The sequence below is a fragment of the Microcaecilia unicolor genome, chromosome 7 (genome assembly GCF_901765095.1).
Source record: "Microcaecilia unicolor chromosome 7, aMicUni1.1, whole genome shotgun sequence".
Taxonomy (NCBI): Eukaryota; Metazoa; Chordata; class Amphibia; order Gymnophiona; family Siphonopidae; genus Microcaecilia; species Microcaecilia unicolor.
Window position 1 is genome coordinate 246,140,011 of NC_044037.1, and position 19,792 is coordinate 246,159,802.

Below are 19,792 nucleotides of genomic sequence, written 5' to 3' on the forward strand. Positions count from 1 at the left end.
TGGTAAGAGCCGAGTTTAAAGGGGCAGCACAGTTTATTTTAGAGTCTCCCTGGAGGTCCAAAACCATGTTGGACTTGGTTGTTCTACAAACCTCTATGATCAATGCCATGCAAAATGTTTAAAAGAAGTAATTTCCTACTGCCCAACCCAGCTTCTTGAAATTCTGCCTTAATGTAAAAAAAAATTGAGGGCCAAAGTCTTCCTGATTGCTCCCCATACATTTCCTTGAAGCATTACCCCATATTTTTCTAGATAATAAAGGGGGCAGAGCTAGATTGCTTCTTCCCACTGGTACCATCTTGGAAAATGGCATCCTAAGGTCTGGCTGGAACTTGGGGGGGGGGGGGGGGGGAAGCTCAATAGATTATCCCACTTCAGATTTCAGGTCCCCTGAAATTGGCCCCTTTATTATTATTACTAGTAAAAAAGGCCCGTTTCTTAATGCAATGAAACGGGCGCTAGCATTGTAATGAGTTCCTGCCATTAATGTTTCCACGGTTGTATTCTGAATATAATTGTTGTTTACATGTGTAAGATTTCTTTATATACAATATGTTTTGTGTAAACTGTCTTACAATGTGGTAAAAGTTTTCCTTGTTCAGGCCCTACAATCAGTTTAACAATCACATCAGAAGAGCTCCTTACTCGTGAGAATGCAACATACAGACTGAGAGTGACAGTGTGTTTCACAGACAGTGTAAGAGAGAGATACACAGAGTGACTGAGTGTGTGTGTGTGTGTGTGTGTGTGATGTCTGTGTGTGTGCAGGGCCGGTCTTAGCAAGTGCGGGGCCCTATGCAGACCAATTTGGTGGGGCCCCATCCTAGCCCCGCCCCACCGTAGTCCCGCCCCTACCTCCACCCCATTGATAAGATTATTCCATTTTTAGAACTTTATTTATGAAATTTCAAATAAAGACAAATGAAGCTAAACTTGTACAAAAAACTGATTGAAATAATAAGCACAATGCTATCATGAAACCTCCCCTCCCCAGAAATTATTCAGTTCAAGTCCACTACAATTAGTAGTTCTAATTCTCATAACAAAGGAGAATAAAGGAAAAATATTAAGAAAAGATTCAGTACTTTCAAATTCCCCTATTACTCTGTAACCCATATATGCAATAAAATAAAAATGAAATGAAAAGATATACAATAAAATAAAGTGATGTGTGAAATATAATGTACAATATAAAAACATATAGACCACCAAGGTATTAAAATTGTTTTAAAATATATACCACAGCTCTCTGACTCAAGAAGACTCCGACTCTGTCTGTCATCCATAACTGTCTGACAACACACAGAAAAAAAAAAGTAAAAACAAATTGTCACAATTAATACCTTATACACCAATACACCAGCCTTACGGAAAATGCAGACCGTCAACAATATGAAGCTAGCAAGGGATCATAATACCACAATTCTCATGCAGAGCCACAAAACACCCTTTTAGAGGTAGTGTGTCATGATTTAGGCTCTACACCCTTTCTGATGTTTGGTGCCACCTTAGTAAGGCCAACACACAATCTCTCCACTGCAAAACACTATACACAAACTTGTGCAAAAACACACTCATAACCTTAACAAACCATAAACAGCACTAATTCCAAGGACAGAACGAGCTACAACCTTATGCGTGGCGTGGAAAGGCAACTGTAATTACACCTGGCTCTAAAACACCAGTGCACAACCTAGTGAAAAAAAACAAACAAAAAGGGATTCAAACTATACGCTAGCAGAATACTGCACCTTCCTTGATCACACCTGAAAAACACATGAAGGCAAAATACTGAAATGGAAAGTTACCTCAAGAAGTCAGACTCAGCATGCAGCAATACTACAAAAATTGAAACGTACATGAAAAATATCACAGATGCACATTTCCAAAAACTGACATATTCCAATTAATAAATCCTGAATAAAATATTTTTTTCTACCTTTGTTGTCTGGTGACTTTGTTTTTCTGCTCATGCTGGCTCAGTATCCGATTCTACTGCTATCTGTCCTCTTAACTCCGTTTCCAGGGCTTCCTTTCCATTTATTTCTTTACTTTCCGCCTTTCTTCTTCATTTCTTGCCCTACATCCGTAAGTAAAAGCTGGGTCCTCCGCAGACTTGACTGTCCAGTGGATCCAGCTTCTGCCTATTTTCTATATCCATGTGCACTTTTTCTCCTCTCTTCCTTTTCCCTCACCTCATCTCCTTCCTCGCTCTTCCCTCGCCTCCATCCATGTCCAGCATTTCTTCTCTCTCCTCCATCCACCCATGTCCAGCGACCCTCCTGTCCCCCCTGCCATCCATCTATGTCCAGCAACCCCCCGTCCCCTCTGCCCTCCCCTGCCATCCACCTATGTCCAGAAACCCCCCTCCCATGCCATCTACCCATGTCCAGAAACCCCCTCCCCTGCCATCCACCCATGTCCAGAAACCCCCCTACCCTGCCATCCACCTATGTCCAGAAGCCCCCCTCCCCTGCCATCCACCCATGTCCAGCGACCCTCCTGTGCCCCTGCCCTCAACCTATGTCCAGAAACCCCTCCCCTGCCATCCACCCATGTCCAGCGACCCTCCTGTGCCCCCTGCCCTCCCCCTATGTCCAGAAACCCCCCTCCTCTGCCATCCACCCATGTCCAGCAACCCTCCTGTGCCCCCTGCCCTCAACCTATGTCCAGAAACCCCCTCCCCTGCCATCCACCCATGTCCAGTGACCCTCCTGTGCCCCTGCCCTCAACCTATGTCCAGAAACCCCCTCCCCTGGCATCCACCCATGTCCAGCGACCCTCCTGTGCCCCTGCCCTCAACTTATGTCCAGAAGCCCCCTCCCCTGCCATCCACCCATGTCCAGTGACCCTCCTGTGCCCCCTGCCCTCCCCTGCCATCCACCTATCTCCAGAAGCCCCCCTCCCCTGCCATCCACCCATGTCCAGCGACCCTCCTGTGCCCCCTGCCCTCTCCTGCCAGCCACCTATGTCCAGAAGCCCCCCTCCCCTGCTATCCCCCATGTCCAGCGACCCTCCTGTGCCCCTGCCTTCAACCTATGTCCAGAAGCCCCCTCCCCTGCCATCCACCCATGTCCAGTGACCCTCCTGTGCCCCCTGCCCTCCCCTGCCATCCACCTATGTCCAGAAACCCCCTCCCCTGCCATCCACCCATGTCCAGTGACCCTCCTGTGCCCCCTGCCCTCCCCTGCCAGCCACCTATGTCCAGAAGCCCCCCTCCCCTGCTATCCCCCATGTCCAGCGACCCTTCTGTGCCCCCTGCCCTCCACCTATTTCCAGACCCCCCCTCCCCTGCTATCCCCCCATGTCCAGCGACCCTCCTGTGCCCCCTGCCCTCCACTCATGTCCAGCGTCGCGACTTTCCTCGTTCTCCTGATCCCCCTCCCTCCAGCCGTCTGAGCCCCCCGACCCGCCAAACGACCCTCGTCTACCACCCGACCCGCCGGCACCTCACCTGACCCAGCATTTTTAAAAAAGCTCCAAGCGGCAGTGCCTCCTCGCGTCTGTGAAAGAAGAAAAGTCGCTTCGTCCATTGGCCGGCCTTCCCTCATGTCCCGTCCTCTGATGTAACTTCCGCAAGGGCGGGACATGAGGGAAGGCCGGCCAATGGACGAAGCGACTTTTCTTCTTTTACAGACGCGAGGAGGCACTGCCGCTTGGAGCTTTTTTAAAAATGCTGGGTCAGGTGAGGTGCCGGTGGGTCGGGTGGTAGACGAGGGTCGTTTGGCGGGTCGGGGAGTGTGGGGGGGGGGCTCAGACTGCTGGAGGGAGGTGGAGCAGGGGAACAAGGACTGGAGAGTGGGACGTTGTAAAAGCCAGATCCGCGGGATCCTCCGGATCTAAGTACTACCTTAAGCGGTTGGTTTTTACACCGTCCCGAGAGTCACGTCGCTGGACATGGAGGGCAGGCGAGCATTGGCGGTGGTAGGAGAGGCGAGGCAGACTTGAGGTGGGCCGCGCGGGGCCCCCTTAGGCGCGGGGCCCTATGCGGCCGCCTCGGTCGCCTCTGCCTAAGACCGGCCCTGTGTGTGTGATGTGTGTGAGTGACAAAGTGATTAAATGTTTGTCTTCCCTTCCATTCTGTGCACTTGCCTCCACTGATGTTTGTACCTCCCTGTATATGATTGTTTGTTAGAGATTCAATCCACTCCACTTCCCTCCTCCAAGTTCCATTCTGTCTGATTGGTTCTTCGTTGACAGTGAGAGCCAATGAAATGCTGAACTACAGACTTATGAACCCTACACTGCCACAGTGCCACGGAGTCAGCTTCAGAATGTTGGAGGTGCTTTTTATTATATAAGATTTTAGATTTTGCTCACATCTTTTTTAGGTGAGTTGCATTCAGGTACATTAGATATTTCTCTGTCCCTGAAGGCAATGAAGGTTCAGAATTGGATTGTGAGCTCTCTAGCACTGTTCTCTCTAAGCTAAGTGGGAGTCTTCCAACTGCATTGCAGCCAGTGGCAGTGGTGTTTCAATATTATATTTTCAATCAATAGGGACAGGTAGGGGCGGACTGACAGTGGTTGGGGCCCTCAAGCAGTAATGGTCATCGGGGCCCCCCCAGCCACTGCCTGCTGCCCCACTGCTGCACTCCCGCCGCCCTCATGCACATCACGGCTCCCCCACCACCACAATTGCTGCCCCCCCACACACACTACAGACTCCTGAAAGTGGGTCCTACCTTAAAAGTTCTTGGTGGTCTAGTGGCTTCTTCGGGGGAATCCAGACAGGAAAGAATCCCAGTCTTTCCTGCCTGCTGCTAGTGTGCCTGGGGCTGGCACTGGCATGTTTTCAAAACGGCTGCCGAGATTTCCTAGTCTCGGCAGCCATTTTTAAAACACAGCAGCACTGGCCCTGGGCACACTAGTGGCAGCGGGCAGGAAAGAGTGAGATTCTTTCCTGCCCAGCTGCTCCCAAAGAAGCCATTAGACTACCGAGCCCTTCAAGGTAGGACCACCAGTGGCGGTGGGCAGCTGGGCAAAGCCTCTTGGCTCCCTAAAACCTCTGGGCCCTTGGGCACTTCCTGGTTGCCTGAATGGTCAGTCTAACCCTGGGGATAGGCAGATTCCATGGATTCCGGCAGAGTTTGCCTGTCCCTCACTATTGAAGCTGTGATAGTGAAACAGCAGTCCTCACTGTTAGGACTGTAGGTGGAGGACTCCTGCTCAGCTTAGAGGGAACAGTGCTCTCCAGGGACAGTGAAATACCTAGTACACTTGAATATAACTCACCTTGAGCTACTACTGAAAATGGTGTGAGCAAAATCTAGAAATAATAATAATAATCATAAAGGGGCCAGTTGGCCCTTTAAATTTGGCTGTACCACTGTGCAAACTGGGCTTTGAATTTAACACAGATCGCCATTATCGGGAGCATACAAGGATCCCAGCATTGACAATGCATTACATTTCTCTTTAGATATGGATTCAAATGAGTTAAAGGCTCATTAGCATCTGTAGCTAAATTACAGTGCTGAATATCGGCACTTAACCGGCCAACGGCTGACTCTGCACCTGGAAAGCTTCCAAAATGGCTAGTGTTCACTTAGGTGCTAACCACTAATTTTCAGCGGAGATAACCAGTTAAGTGCTGCTGAAAATGAGCAGATAGCTCCAAACAACTGATTTAACTGGTCAGTGGCCAGTTAAATCATTTTGAATATCAACCAGAGAGTTTATATTTTTATTAACATTCTTCGTGTGGTATTTTGTAGACTTCCAAAACGCACACCTGTATTGGTAAAGTGCATGAAGATAGCCCATCATATAATGCTGGATTGAAAATGGGTAACTATTTATGCTTCGTGCTTTTGTTTTTCTTTCTTCTTTTGTGGTTAATATTGCCATTTGTTTTCTTTTTTTGAAAGTAATATCAGTCAGAGAAAGTACCTGCATATACCCATGGATTCTCTATATGGTGCCCAAAATTGCATGCCCAAAATTGGGCACATATTCAAGTTGTGTGAGCATTTTAATTGATTAATTAGCCTAGAGCTAGTAATCATTAGGTGCTAACAACCAATTATTGCAGTTAATTGGCTCCAATTAGGATTTGTGCACATATCTTGCTAAGCGCTATTCTATAAAGATCTGCATGCAAATCGTTTAACATGCAACTGAAAAGGGGGCGTGGCCATGGGAGGAGCATGGGTGGGTCAGGGGTGTTCACTAAAGATGCGCACAGTGCTGATAATTGGCAATCAAAGAAACAACTATGTTTCGAAAATCTCTGAAAACATTCTTCTTCAACAAGGCCTACAATGAAAACCTATAACTTCACTAAGTCCACTCAATTATGATCGCACACCCTCTATAACTACCTTAACAACTCTCTTCCTTCTTCCTTCTCCCCTTCCTAATCGCCACACATAACTAACTGTATCTGATATCCAGCTATGACAATGTTATCAAACCTATGTAAGCCACATTGAGCCTGCAAATAGGTGGGGGAATGTGGGATACAAATGCAATAAATAATAATAATGCATAACTTTTATGTGCTAGGATTTATACCTGTTTTCAGTTGGTGTAAATCCTCATGCCCAAAGTTTGGCACAGATCCTGGTTCTATTCTATAAAAACCACCCATCCCGGAATGCCCTTTATAAAATAGCGCCAAGCACCATTTTTTTTGTGCCAAATTTTGAGCGCCATTTACTAAATCTAATTCATAATGGGAGGAATTCTATATATAGCGCCTTGAAAATCGGTGCTGAGAAACCACACGGTTAGCATGATTCTATAAAGTACAACTAAAGTTAGGCGTAGTTTATAGAATATGCTCACGTGCTACTCTTGTAACTAAAATTTAGACATACCCATTTAGGCCACCTAAAACCAGGCCTAAATACCTGAGCCTAAGTTAGGTGCAGATTGGCTGTATTCCATATATATTCCATAATAGTGTGCATAGTGTTTTGAAACTCCCACAGCTTACCCATTTCACTCCCATGGCCACACCCCCTTTTTGACTGCATGCATTAGAATTTACATGCACCACGTTATAGAATATGCCTAAAAAGTTGTGCATGTTAATTCTAATGAAAGCCAATTATTGCTGCTAATTTATTTATTTATTTGGATTTTGCTCACACCTTTTTCAGTAGTAGCTCAAGTAGAGTTACATTCAGGTACTCTGGATATTTCTCTGTCCCAGGAGAGCTCACAATCTATGTTTGTACCTGAGGCAATGGAGGGTTAAGTGACTTGCCCAAGATCACAAGGAGCAATAGTAGGATTTGAACCGGCCACCTCTGGATTGCAAGGCTGGTGCTCTAACCACTAGGCCACTCCTCCACTCTGTAGTAATTGGATGTTAAATACCAATTATCAGCACTGATTAGCTTGCTAATCAATTAAGTTCTGCGTGCAATTTGGCCATGCAGCCAAATTAGCATGCACAACTTAAGGCATCATATATGGAATTTGGGGGAATGTGTACAGTGCTGCATATGTCTAGTAGCGCTATAGAAATGATAAGTAGTAGTAGTAGTAACAATTTTCTTACTAAAATGTTAATTCTGCTTCTATATAAATCTATTAGGTGATATTCTCATCAGCATCAATGGAGTTGACACAAAAGACTTCAGTCACATGCAGTTGGTTGACCTAATTAAATCCTCTGGAAACTGTCTAAGGTAAAAAAAAAAAATTATATATCAAATAGTTGTATCTTCACTTCTCAACAAAGCACAAATTGCTGGCTTAAATAGCTGGACTTACGTAGATTTTGGAAAAGTTTCAATTCCAAACCGGGCCTGGTAGGTCTGGCTAAAAATACTCAATTATCACTGCAGTTCAGTATGACCTTAAACTGCCAGGCAATGTTCCCTCTAAGCGGAGCGCATGAGCAATTGATCATATATTTTAGGAGCGTTGCTCACAGATTTTACATGGTTCTCACAAAAATGTTGTGTGTGTGTATGTGTGCAATATACAGAAATGCATTGTTAATACTGGCACTCAAAAATTGTTGGTTTTTAAAACTTGTTGCTCATATGAAAATTTTTTTCTATAGACCAAGCCACACCTTAGAGGAAACATTGCTGCCAGGGATTAAGGCTGAGGGGTATTCTCTTATGATGTGAGTCCAAGTCTGAAGGTAAAAACCAACAGACAAAGATTCAAATTGTACTTCAGGCTTTATAATCCGTCCAAAAATATTCTCCACCTACTAAGATGATGATGGCCAGTGTTATCCTTTTTTTCTTTTTGGGTCCCTTCCTCTAAACTACCGTATTCATAAATATTTAGGTTGCCCACCAACTCATTATGTCAGTGGTGAAAATTCCTTAGCCTACTCTTTTTAATTGGACCCTGAATGCTGCTGTATGAATTTCTTGTAGTCTCCACACATGGATCTTTTGAAAATAAAATAAATAACCACAGCACTTCTCATATTTTTAGCATGCTAATTATGGAAGAAAACTGTGCTAGATTTTCAGTTGCACTCATCTAAGATTTGGCAGAACACTATCTCGTTGGCTGGTTTTGTTACTGACTGATTCTCCCATCTAAATATTTTATTCCTTAGATTGGAGACTATAAATGGAGACAAGATGAAAAGAAATGAACTTGAAGTTAGACTACAGATTTTGAAGGTAATTTAATTTGATATGTACTTGACTGATTTGTTTTTGTCTTTAATTTAACTTTTTCATTTTACAAGTAATTTAAAACTATACCCTCATAAGTTAGTGATCTTTGAGTATGACAAGTTCATCTTCCAAAAAATGAACCCCCTGCATTTTGCCAGAGTAAAACATTTTACTTTCAAAATACATTTTTACTTTCAAAATACATATTGACCAAGATATAATAGAACCCAGTACCTTTTCTCCTTCTAGCTTGGCTTCCTCATACAATTTTTGTAATTTCCCCTGACTGCACCCCAGTGGTCTAGGCATCACACCTCTATACCTACTTATCTAAGTGTGTCACCAGCTGCAGAAATAGTTGGTATATTTGTTGGGAGCTCAGCTGGAGGAGCAGTCGATATTGTAGAGGTGTGAAGAGATTTGGCCATAAGATCAGGTGGATTTTTAGAAATGAAAAAGTGATCAAAACCCCTCATCCCCAATTCTCGTATTTGCATCAATATAGCAATCCAATAATTTAGTCTACCTGGCGAGTATAAATAACGTGGTAACATAGTAAATGACGACAGATAAAGACCTGAACAGTCCATCCAGTCTGCCCAACAAAATAAACTAATTTTACATGGTATGTGATATTTTATATGTATGACTTGCCTATTTGTTGGCTGTAAAAAATGGCTTGCGGTAGTGAAGGTGCAGGTTTTGGGTGCGTGCCGATCCATTTTTTAGTGTGCCTGTAAAAAAGGCCTTTTTTGCCGAAAATGGACGTGCGGGAAAATCAAAATTGCCGTGCGTCCATTTTGGGTCTGAGACCTTACCGTCAGCTATTGACCTAATGGTAAAGAATCCAGGTGGTAATGACCTACATGCGTTAAATGCCACTTGACGCATGTCTGTTACGCGCGCCTGAAAATAAAAAATATTTTTCAGACACGCATATCGGACGTGCACCAATAATGAAATTACCACAAGAGCCACGCAGTAGTCAGGAAGTAACTCCATTTTGGTGCACATCGGATGCGGATTAGTAAAAGGGCCTCAAAGTGTATAAGTACTAAAATATAACACTGATCTGCAAGGCGTAGCTAGGAGTGAATGAGCCCCGAACAGAAAAATTAAGAAGCCACCCCCACCCATAATACCATCTCTCCCAAGGTAGTGGGCACCGGGGGGGGGGGGGGGGTGGGGGGTGTGGAGTGGATAGAGGAGAAACCCCTTCAAAGCAACAGTAAACAAACTCTGCAAAAAGCAAACATGTTCCACACCTATATAGAGAAGGTGTCATAGTAATAGAAATAGAAGCTGAAATACAAGATTCAGAAAAAATATATACTTGTTCCCCTACCTTAGTTGTTTCTTTTTTTTGCTTTCCTGTGTTCTTCTCAACTCTCTTTCTAGGGTTTCCCATTGTTTTAATATTCTGTTTCTATGTTCAGCTGGTTACTGGACAGAAAACAGAGAGTAGGGTTAAATGGTCATTTCTCTCAATAGAAGAGGGTGAACAGTGGAGTGCTGCAGGGCTCTGTACTGGGACTGATACTATTTAAAATATTTATAAATGATATGGAAATCGGAACAATGAGTGAGGTGATTAAATTTGCAGATGATACAAAACCATTCAAGGTTGTTAAAACACGTGCGGACTGTGAAATATTGCAGGCAGACCTTAGGAAACTGGAAGACTGGACATCCAAATGGCAGATGAAATTTGATGTGGACAAATGCAAGGTGATGCACATTGGAAAGAATAATCCAAAACATAGTTACCTGATGCTAGGGTCCACTTTGGGGGTCAGCAATCAAGAAAAAGATGGGTGTCGCTGTAAATAGTACTTTGAAATCTTCTGCTCAGTGTGCAGTGGCAGCCAAAAAAGCAAACAGGATGCTAGGAATTATTAGGAAAGGGATGGTGAATAAGACCGAAAATACTATAATGCCTTTGTATCGCTCCATGGTGAGTCCACACCTTGAGTATTGTGTTCAGTTCTAGTCACCGTATCTCAAAAAAGATATAGTGGATTTAAAAAAGATTCAAAGAAGAGTGACCAAAATGATAAAGGGAATGGAACTCCTCTTGTATGAGGAAAGGCTAAAGAGGTTTGGGCTCTTCAGTTTGGAAGAGAGACGGATGAGGGGAGATATAACTGAAGTCTACAAAATCCTGAATGGTGTAGAACGAGTAGAAGTAAATCGATTTTTTACTCTTTCCAAAAGCACAGAGACTAGGGAATACTTGAGGAAGTTACATGGAAATACTTTTAAACAAATAGGAGGAAATATTTTTTTTCACTCAACGAATAGTTAAGCTCTGGAACTCTTTGTCGGAGGATGTGGTAACAGTAGTTAGCGTATCTGGGTTTAAAAAAGGTTTGGACAAATTCCTGGAGGAAACGTTCTTAGTCTGCTATTGAGACAGACATGGGAAGCAACTGCTTACCCTGGGATTTGTAATATGGAGTGTTGCCATGATTTGGGTTTCTGCCAGGTACTTGTGACCTGGCTTGGCCACTGTTTGAAAAACAGAATACTGGGCTAGATGGACCATTGGTCTGACCAAGTATGGCTACTCTTATGTTCTTATGTTATGACTTTTTGAACATGTATTATCCATTAGTGCAGGACTGTGCTAACTTGTAAGGTATGGTAAAATCTATATTTGCTGTTTAGCGCAGCTTAGTAAGCATGCTGCTAATGTGTACATTCTCCTAGGCCAGGTTGACATAAATTGATGAATTGGCTGTTTCCTAACAATGCATATTTATTTCTGGTGTTTTTTCCTCAGCTCATCATTTTTTTTCGTGCACTAAGCAATTTACAACATTTTTGATCCTGGGGACAGTGAGTTTCACCTCCGGTTACATCATCATGCTGCACTAACTGTCTACACTATTATGCCAGAGAGACTAAGTTGTGCTGGTTTACTGCTTTTTCGAGAGGCTTGTCATTGTAAACAGCTGTTTCTGCAAATGATTTTAAGGTGTGCCAAGCTTTCCTGCTTGCTTGAAGGACTTCTGATTCCTGCTGATTGGAAAATTAATTCTGCAAGCTCTCTGCACTTTACTTCTGGTGCTTTTTCTACTCTTTTGTTTCCTCCTAGCATTGGGCACTTTGTAGTATTTCTGATTCTAGGAACAATGAGTTTCACCCCCATCAATGTTATCAGGCTGTGCCAACTGCCTATACTGTTTCTACAGTTGCTTTGGAGTGTGCCACTGCAGGCTTGTAGCTGAAGGGGTACACTAAAGGGGCAATGCCCCTTTGCATGATCCTGAAATATGGCCTGGAAATTTTGCTTGTCTATTCTTGCATGTTGGGTTTGTAAATTGTGAGTAAAAGTTTGACTTATTAGAAAAAGGCTTGCTTGGATTGGTAAAGAATAATTATGTGCATTGTATTAAGTTCTGAAATTCCAATGAGAATAGGGAGAAGAAGATAAGAAAGGCGACAGGGAAATTTTGTGCCTCTATGGATTTTGGTTTCAGCACAAATTCAGGGGAAGGCTAAAATGACCATGCCTACAACTAAGTTTACAAGAGGTATTAATGAAATATTTATTTTAATATAGTCATGATATTTCTGGAGGTAAATCAAATATAATAAAATGAAGTAAAGTAAAACAAAGGAGTCACATAAATACAAAGTAGTTAATGATTATATTATGAAATATGGGTTTCAGATGCTTTTCATTACTGAAACCTAGTTGAGGGAGAGTAATGAGGTTACTTCTACAGCTCTTTGGACTATACATATTTAAAAGCTAGGTGTTTAAGGAGGTTTGGACTGGCTGTAACATTTCATAATTGATGGGAAGCAGTAAAATTGGAAGACTATGTACATAAACTCCAAGGGATAAACCAAATGTATTCACTGTTGGTATAGAATCCTCCAGGAAAGGGACGAGTGATTTAAAAAAATCTAATTTGTTAAGAGTATATTACAGAACTGATGATTTAGTTTGGTGATATTAAATGATTTTAATATTCCTATGAATATTCAGTTACTAGTTGTGGGTTTTGAGGTTGGGGGGGTTAGGGGGCTCAGCACCCAAGGTAAGGGAGCTATGCACCTGGGACCTTTTTCTGAAGTCTACTGCAGTGCCCCCTAGAGTACCCGGTTGGCGTCCTGGCATGTGAGGGGGACCAGTGCACTACGAATGCTGGCTCCTCCCACAACCAAATGGCTTGGATTTGGTCGTTTTTGAGATGGGCGTCCTCGGTTTCCATTATCACAGAAAACCAGGGACGACCATCTCAAAAACGACCTAAGGATGACCATTTCTAAGGTCAACCTAAATTTCATGATTTGGGTGTCCCCAACTGTTTTATCGAAATGAAAGATGGACGCCCATCTTGTTTCGATAATACAGGTTGTCCCGCCCCTTTACGGGGCCATCCTGCGAGGACGCCCTCATGAAAACTTGGGCGCCCCGTTCGATTATGCCTCTCCACGTCAATTTTGACAATTGACATCTGCAATCTATATTTTGCACTATACAGGTGAAAATGCGAGGGAGACAGTTAATGTGATTAATCGCACAATTAAAGATTTTAATTGTGACCAGTCATGCGATTAAACATTTTAATTGGTGAACAGCCCTATAAAAAACATAGGAATGTTGATCAAAATAGATGACACATTTACAAGGATATCTCAACTGAAATCTAGCTAGCAAAGAAATAACTTGTTGCTTTAATGACAGGAATTTCTTCTTCCTATTTTGAGTCCATCAAGTAAAGTTACATCAGCAGACCTAAAAAAGAGAGGCAAAAGCACCTCTTTATCCTGCTAAAAATAAAAGTCACCAATAACGAAGTCCTTAAAGTTACTTCTTCAGCTAAACTTTCCAAGATAATAGTATTATTCAGACTAATACCAGAAGGCACTTCCACCAATGAATTGCCAGCAGGAGAATTCATATGTCTAGGAATTGGCAAATAATATATTTGCTGAATCAGAAGATTTAAACTTCTCTTTTAAGAATTTGTAAAACAATTCCTTAGAGGTAGCAGTAGGTAGCTTTGGGAAATTCAAAAGTCTCAGATTCAAAAGCCTAGTGAAGTTATCCAAATTTTCTATTTTTCAACGTAATATCAGTTTGTCTTGAACCAAAGTCCCTTGAGTTACCTGAGACTTCTGAAGTTGAGAGTCTAACATATTATCTGATTCACACTTGGCAATCCTTAGTGTGTGCTGCTGAGTAAGGCAAGAAATTCCCGCACAAACCTTATAAAGAGAGTATAAAGCTGTCCAGATAGCGTTAACGGTTACCTCTGAAGGCCTCACCAGAAGCGGGACAGCTGGAATCACCCTATTCTCTGATTGACCATCCATCCTTCCCAGGAGCGTAGCTAGGTTGAGGGAATGGGGGGAGCTGAGAGCAGACTGCTGATGGTGTTGTTGTGTTTTTTAAACATGACAGATCATGTGAAAAATAGGCGCCGGCACCTTCAGAAGTCTGTTTGGGGGAGTGACCACTCCCCTGGTGACCCACCTAGCTATGCCTCTGATCCTTCCCTCACTTAACTGGGAGACCTGACCCAGATCCCCTGATGCTGTACCAGCCACTGTAAACTCCTGGAGAGTCAGTTTGCCCATGAACTCAGCAGCGAACACGGCTTCCATAGCTTGGCGCAAACTCGACACTACAGGATCTCAAGGTTGTAAAGGAGGTGCTGGTCCTGCAGGGCTGAGTGAAAATTTGCTCCCAAGGCTCAACCTTTCCAGCTGGAGTGTCCAAGCTTGTCATGAAACTGGTGATTGCTACTAGGCACACAGGAGGAGGGACTTCCTGCAGCCTGGCAGAAGCTGCCTGCTTTCCTCTTTATTTGAGCATAGGAAAAAAGGAACAAGGAGAAAACTCAGCTAGGAAATATCAAACAAAGACAGGATCAAAACAACCAGCATATTCACTGTGCGACCATCTTGATCTTCCCCTCAGGTAATAAAGTTTCATAATCGTCTCTTTATCCTGTAGAAAAACAAAGGAAATCAACAATATGGATCTACTTTTAATTTCTTCTAAAAAGGATTCCAAAATCGTAGAAACATCCAATGGAGCAATTTTTTCCATTATCCTTAGTGGGGTCAAATAATAAACCTTCTGTATTGGTGAAAGTGTAGTACTTGGATAACTCAGAAACTTATTTAGAAGATGTTTTGCAGAATGAAATTCAGATTGCGGAAAGTTCAGGAATCTCAAATTGAGATTCCTGTTGTTATTTTTCAGGTTCTCAATCTTTCTTAGAAGCAATTTTGTTATCTTGAGAAATGTTAGATACTAGAGCCCTTAACTCAGTAGAAGATTTTTCTAAGCTGTCAATTTTAGGTACTTGCATGTTTATTGTATTATCTAAATCCTGTAACTTAGTTAATTCATTGATATAGTCACAAATGAGAAGCAAACCTTGTGTACATTTTCAATAGCTGACCATAGAGCATCTAATATCACCACCGAGGGCATCTCCAAAGTAGGCAGAGGATTTACCACCAATGATGAACTTTGTTGCATAGATTCAGAAGAAACATAGAATGTAGTGTCAACTGGTTTCGGGACATCCTTGATGGTCACCTCCATAGCCAACCCACCCAAAGTTATTGGCATCAGTGTCTGATCAGTTGGATCAGGGTTCTGCATCACTGCCTGGCCTACATTCCTAGAAGGTATCCCCGTCTCTTTGAATAGCGGCTGCAGCAGTGTGGAAACCCAAGGTTGAGGAGGCAGTTGAAGACTCAGTGGGCTCAGTGATGGATCACTTGCCAAGTCTGTGTACTTCCTTGCTTCAACAGCGGCTGTGCTTGAAGCTAGTGAAACCACAAAGGTGGTAATCATGGTCTGTTGTGCTAAGGGAACAGGTATTGAAGGAAGAAGAGATCACCTCACCTTGCCTTGTCATTTTGGCATGAAAACTTTAATGTTAGAAAATAGTAGAAAGTAAAGACAGGAGCGCATTCCCCGCATGTCCGATGCCAGCCTCTGCAATTTCTAAAGGAACCTATTTATGAAGTTGTGATAAGCGTTTGCTCTTGTCAATGGTTAATGACTATATTCAATGCATATTAAGTGCAAAACATTAAGAACATAAGCATTGTCATACTGGGACAGACTAAAGGTCCATCAAGCCCAGTATGCTGTTTCCAACAATGGCTAAACCAGGTCACAAGTATCAGGCAAGATTCCAAAACAGTAAAACAGATTTTATGCTGCTTCCTAGAAATAAGCAATGGATTTCCCAAGTTCATATTGTGGAAATACAAATCTAAGAAGGACTCATTTCAATATGATGAGGTACCTATTTGTATTTTTCAAAAGCTACTCTTCAGTGCTTTTGGAGCATTGCAGAAATTTGAGTACTATCTGCACTACTTTGAGCGTAAAATTAGATTCATGCTTCTATATCCTGCAATACTGACGATTTACTCAGATGAACAATGGAAATGATTTGATTCAGCTACCACAGCTCAAGGTTTAATTTATGGATTCCCTGTCATGGAGGGGCCTATTACTTGATAATGGTTCCTTATGTAATATGTATGAATCGCCAGATGTTTGATTTATGTTGCTCCTGATGTTTTTAGATAAATGTTTTCTTGTCTATGACTGACAAGGTTTTAGTGCAACATGTTGGTACAATGAAGCTTATTTGAGTGATGGGTTAATGTAGCTTTAAGAGTTTCTTATTACTTTTGAACGCTGATGCACTACAACAACCAACAAGCAGTTATGTCTTCAAACACATTCCAATATTCTCTTTTTAAAACAACAAAAAACAACAACAACCTTATAGCATTGAATGGAATAAACACTCTTACTTTTTAGCAAGATGTCTGAAGGTTTTATACCTTTTTCCCTCTTTAGTACATGGTCATATGTTCAGCGTGTGAATTGCTATTTATGGAACTCTTAAATAAATTAGGCTCTAACCACTGGTAAAACAGTTTCATACATTAGTCCCCTGATTCTATATATGCCAACTAAAGTTGTATGTGCAAATCAGTGCACAAAGCTGACTTAGGCGAACAACTTAATTCATTAATTCATTAATGAGTCAATCAGCACAAACAATTGGCTGTTAACAACCAACCATTGGCAGGGGCCTCAGGCAGCACCACTCTTCAGGAGCAGCATCTCCCCACTCTTCGGGGAGCAGCATCTCCCCCTTCGCGGCGTTTACTGCGTCACATTCCAAACCTGGTAGCAGCAGCAATTCCCATATGCTGCCCTGCTGCCAGCACCCGCCTCTTCCCTTTACTGTGGTTGCCTCTCTGATGTAACTTCCTGTTTCATCAGAGGCTCAGGAAGCCGCAGTAAAGGGAAGAGGCAGATGCCAGCGGCAGGGCAGCGTATGGGAATCGCTGCTGCTGCCGGGTTTGGAAAGTGACGAGGTAAACGTCGTGAGCGGGCTGGAGGTAGGAAGGGGGGCAGTATCTCAGCATGGAGTCGGGAGCTGCATCTCAGCCTGGGGGGGGGGGGGCGGCATCGTAGCTCCGCCTCAGGTGGCATCTTGTCTTGGGCCAGCCCTGTGCACATTGTATTGTATAATGATGTGCATGCATCTCCTGTAGTGTATAATTACAAGGGGGTATTTGGGGGGCATTCCTATGAGTAATGCGCATTCATAGAATACACCAAATCCACGCACAATTTAGGCGCCGGCAGTCACACTTGGTTTCAGCAGATGTAAATACAGGCACCTCAAGTCAGGCATGGTTTAGGCACCATTTTTCAAAGTGTGGATACCCTTTACAGAATAGCGCTCAATGCACAATTTTTTCCCTGACAATATTTTGGTGCGATTTACTGAATCTAGTATGTCAATCGATCATTGGTCAGCTGTTCAGATAATGCAGAAAACAATTCTTACTACACATTAAGGGGTCCTTTAACTAAGCTACACTAGTGGACTTTCCTGTGTGCTAAGCCCATTTCTAGCATAACCTATAAAGTGAGCATTTTCCCATTTGTTAAATATCTGGATATGCCGTTAAAAAAACATTAACATGGGAGCACGTACCACCTTCTATTTAGGAGGTGCGAAGGCTCCAGCATTGTTAACGTTATTCAGTTAGTGTGTGTTTCCTTGTCCATTCTCCACTCCTGACATGCTCTCTCCAAAAAAAATGCAAAAAATAAATACTTTCTGCTTAGCACTTGCAAATGGCTAAACTAATGTGGAACGCGTGTTCTGTGGTAGGCCATTTTTTTCAGCTTCGTGAAAGGGCCCCTGAATAAGTGACAGATTATGTGATACAGTTAGCTGCACCTGTTGGGGTGGGTATTAATTGCAGTGTGGTATCTGTTGTGATAACAATAAATTCATGGTAACTACTCCCGCATTAAGGGTTAGATATAAATGGAGCCAAAAAAATTGTCACTGAAAAAAAAAACGGTGAGCACTATTCTATAAGCTATGCCTAAAGTTAAGCATGGTTTATAGAATAGCAGAATAGTCCTAGGTTTTACACTTAAATTTAGTCACGGAGCCCCCTTATTCTATAATTCCACACATAACCAAAAAACACACCCACGATCCACCCCGAACTGCCCATGATCCTCCCATTTCCGCACCCCCCTTTCCGGGGCATGCAAAAAATTTAGGCGTGGATCATATGCCTAAATTTACGTGTGTGCAACTTAATAGATTCCAATTAGCACCAATAACAGCTTGTTAAAAAGCCAATTACTGTTGCTAACTAGCTAATTATTCAGTTAAGATGTGCACACAATTTGGGCGCGCACCCAATTTGCACACACATCTCAAAGTGCCCTTTATAGAATTAGGGGGTAAATGTAAACACATTCCTTCAACATTGGGCAATTAATATGGAAATTAGTGTGTGTTGTTAAGACACCACATTAACTGTTAGAAGGTGCCCTCATACGCTATTAGTACATACCAACTACCACATTAGCATCTAATACAGCTTCATATACAGGTGCTTAAATGTTGTAGTTTAATCAGACAGAAGTGTTTAAGTCCTAATATCTGCAGCATCAGACTTTATCATCAGATAATTGCTCTTATGGAGGCTTGGAATTTGAACGAAGCATTTTGAATATGATGCATTCCATTTTAGAAAAAATGGACTATGATGTATTAAGAGAAATAAAATGATAGAAGAGAAATAAGGAATGAGTAACTTATCCTTTTGAACCCACAGCAAAATTTACATGAAAAACGGATGGAGCTTCGGTCACTGCTTTTACAGGAACAGAACCTGCTTCATGGTAAAGTTACACTTCCTGTTAAGTAACTAGAATACTTTTTTTCTTTTCTTTTGTAACTTTTGCAGCCAGTAATATGTTTTTGAAGAAAAAAAAACATTTGCGTCCTTCTTGTGTTTGAATCATCTACAATTTGAGCAATATAATTGTAGGAGGGATTTTAAAAATGCCAAGGCTGAAAGAATTGTGATCAATTGTCTGATCTCTGCCAAAGTAAAGATGCTTCTAGTCCCATTGTCTCAGTAATCGTTTCCATTGTCCCTCTTAATACTCCATATAGACTGGAATTCAAACTACTTATAAGTTCTGCACAGAGCTTTTATGCATTTTGCTAGAAGTTCGACAAAGTGATAAACCAAGAAAGAAGAACAGATAAGAGCATAAAAACTGAGATCAGAGAAAAAAGTGGTGCTGAAAACTTAGCTGTACTAGAACTCCATAGAGGGATGGACATAAAGTTACAAAGTGGTGGTAAAAGGCGGCCCATAGTGGTGTTGGCGTGTGGGATTGCCATGCGCCGAGGTCACCTTTTATTGCAGCGGGCAAAATGGCATTTTCCTAATAGAGGCTGTAAATGGCTGTGCGCTACTTAAAAATTTGGCATGAAGCCATTTACTGCCTACTATTTAGGAGGTGGTGAGGGCTCCAACAGTATTACCACTGGGCACACCTACTCCCCGCCCACTGGAGCTGGAAATGGCATGTGACAGAATAAGAACTACTTTGCTGCACACTACCCTGGTGGTAGCCCTACCGTCGGTTGGTAAAAGGGCCCCTTAATGATGACTAAGAGGGTAATTTTGTAAAGGCATTTTCATGCATATAGGCCAATATACAGTATGTGTGTAAAAAATCTCTTATAGGGTTACCCCACACATACAAGTATGTGCAATAACAAAAATATGCATATTTGTTTATGAGACTGGTGTAATTTAGGGTGTAGGGGTGCAGTTTAGGTGGAGTGCAGGTG

General features: G+C 42.5%; 1 protein-coding gene across 1 annotated transcript in view; it reads left to right on the plus strand.

The window, feature by feature from the left end:
* The window catches only part of CYTIP (cytohesin 1 interacting protein), a 52,725-nt gene that overhangs the window by 27,410 nt on the left and 5,523 nt on the right, over positions 1-19,792 (plus strand). The window contains exons 4-7 of the mRNA XM_030209464.1: positions 5,718-5,790; positions 7,547-7,640; positions 8,537-8,603; positions 18,759-18,825. Coding sequence (XP_030065324.1) covers positions 5,718-5,790; positions 7,547-7,640; positions 8,537-8,603; positions 18,759-18,825 — 301 coding nt within the window. The remainder of the gene's footprint in view (positions 1-5,717; positions 5,791-7,546; positions 7,641-8,536; positions 8,604-18,758; positions 18,826-19,792) is intronic.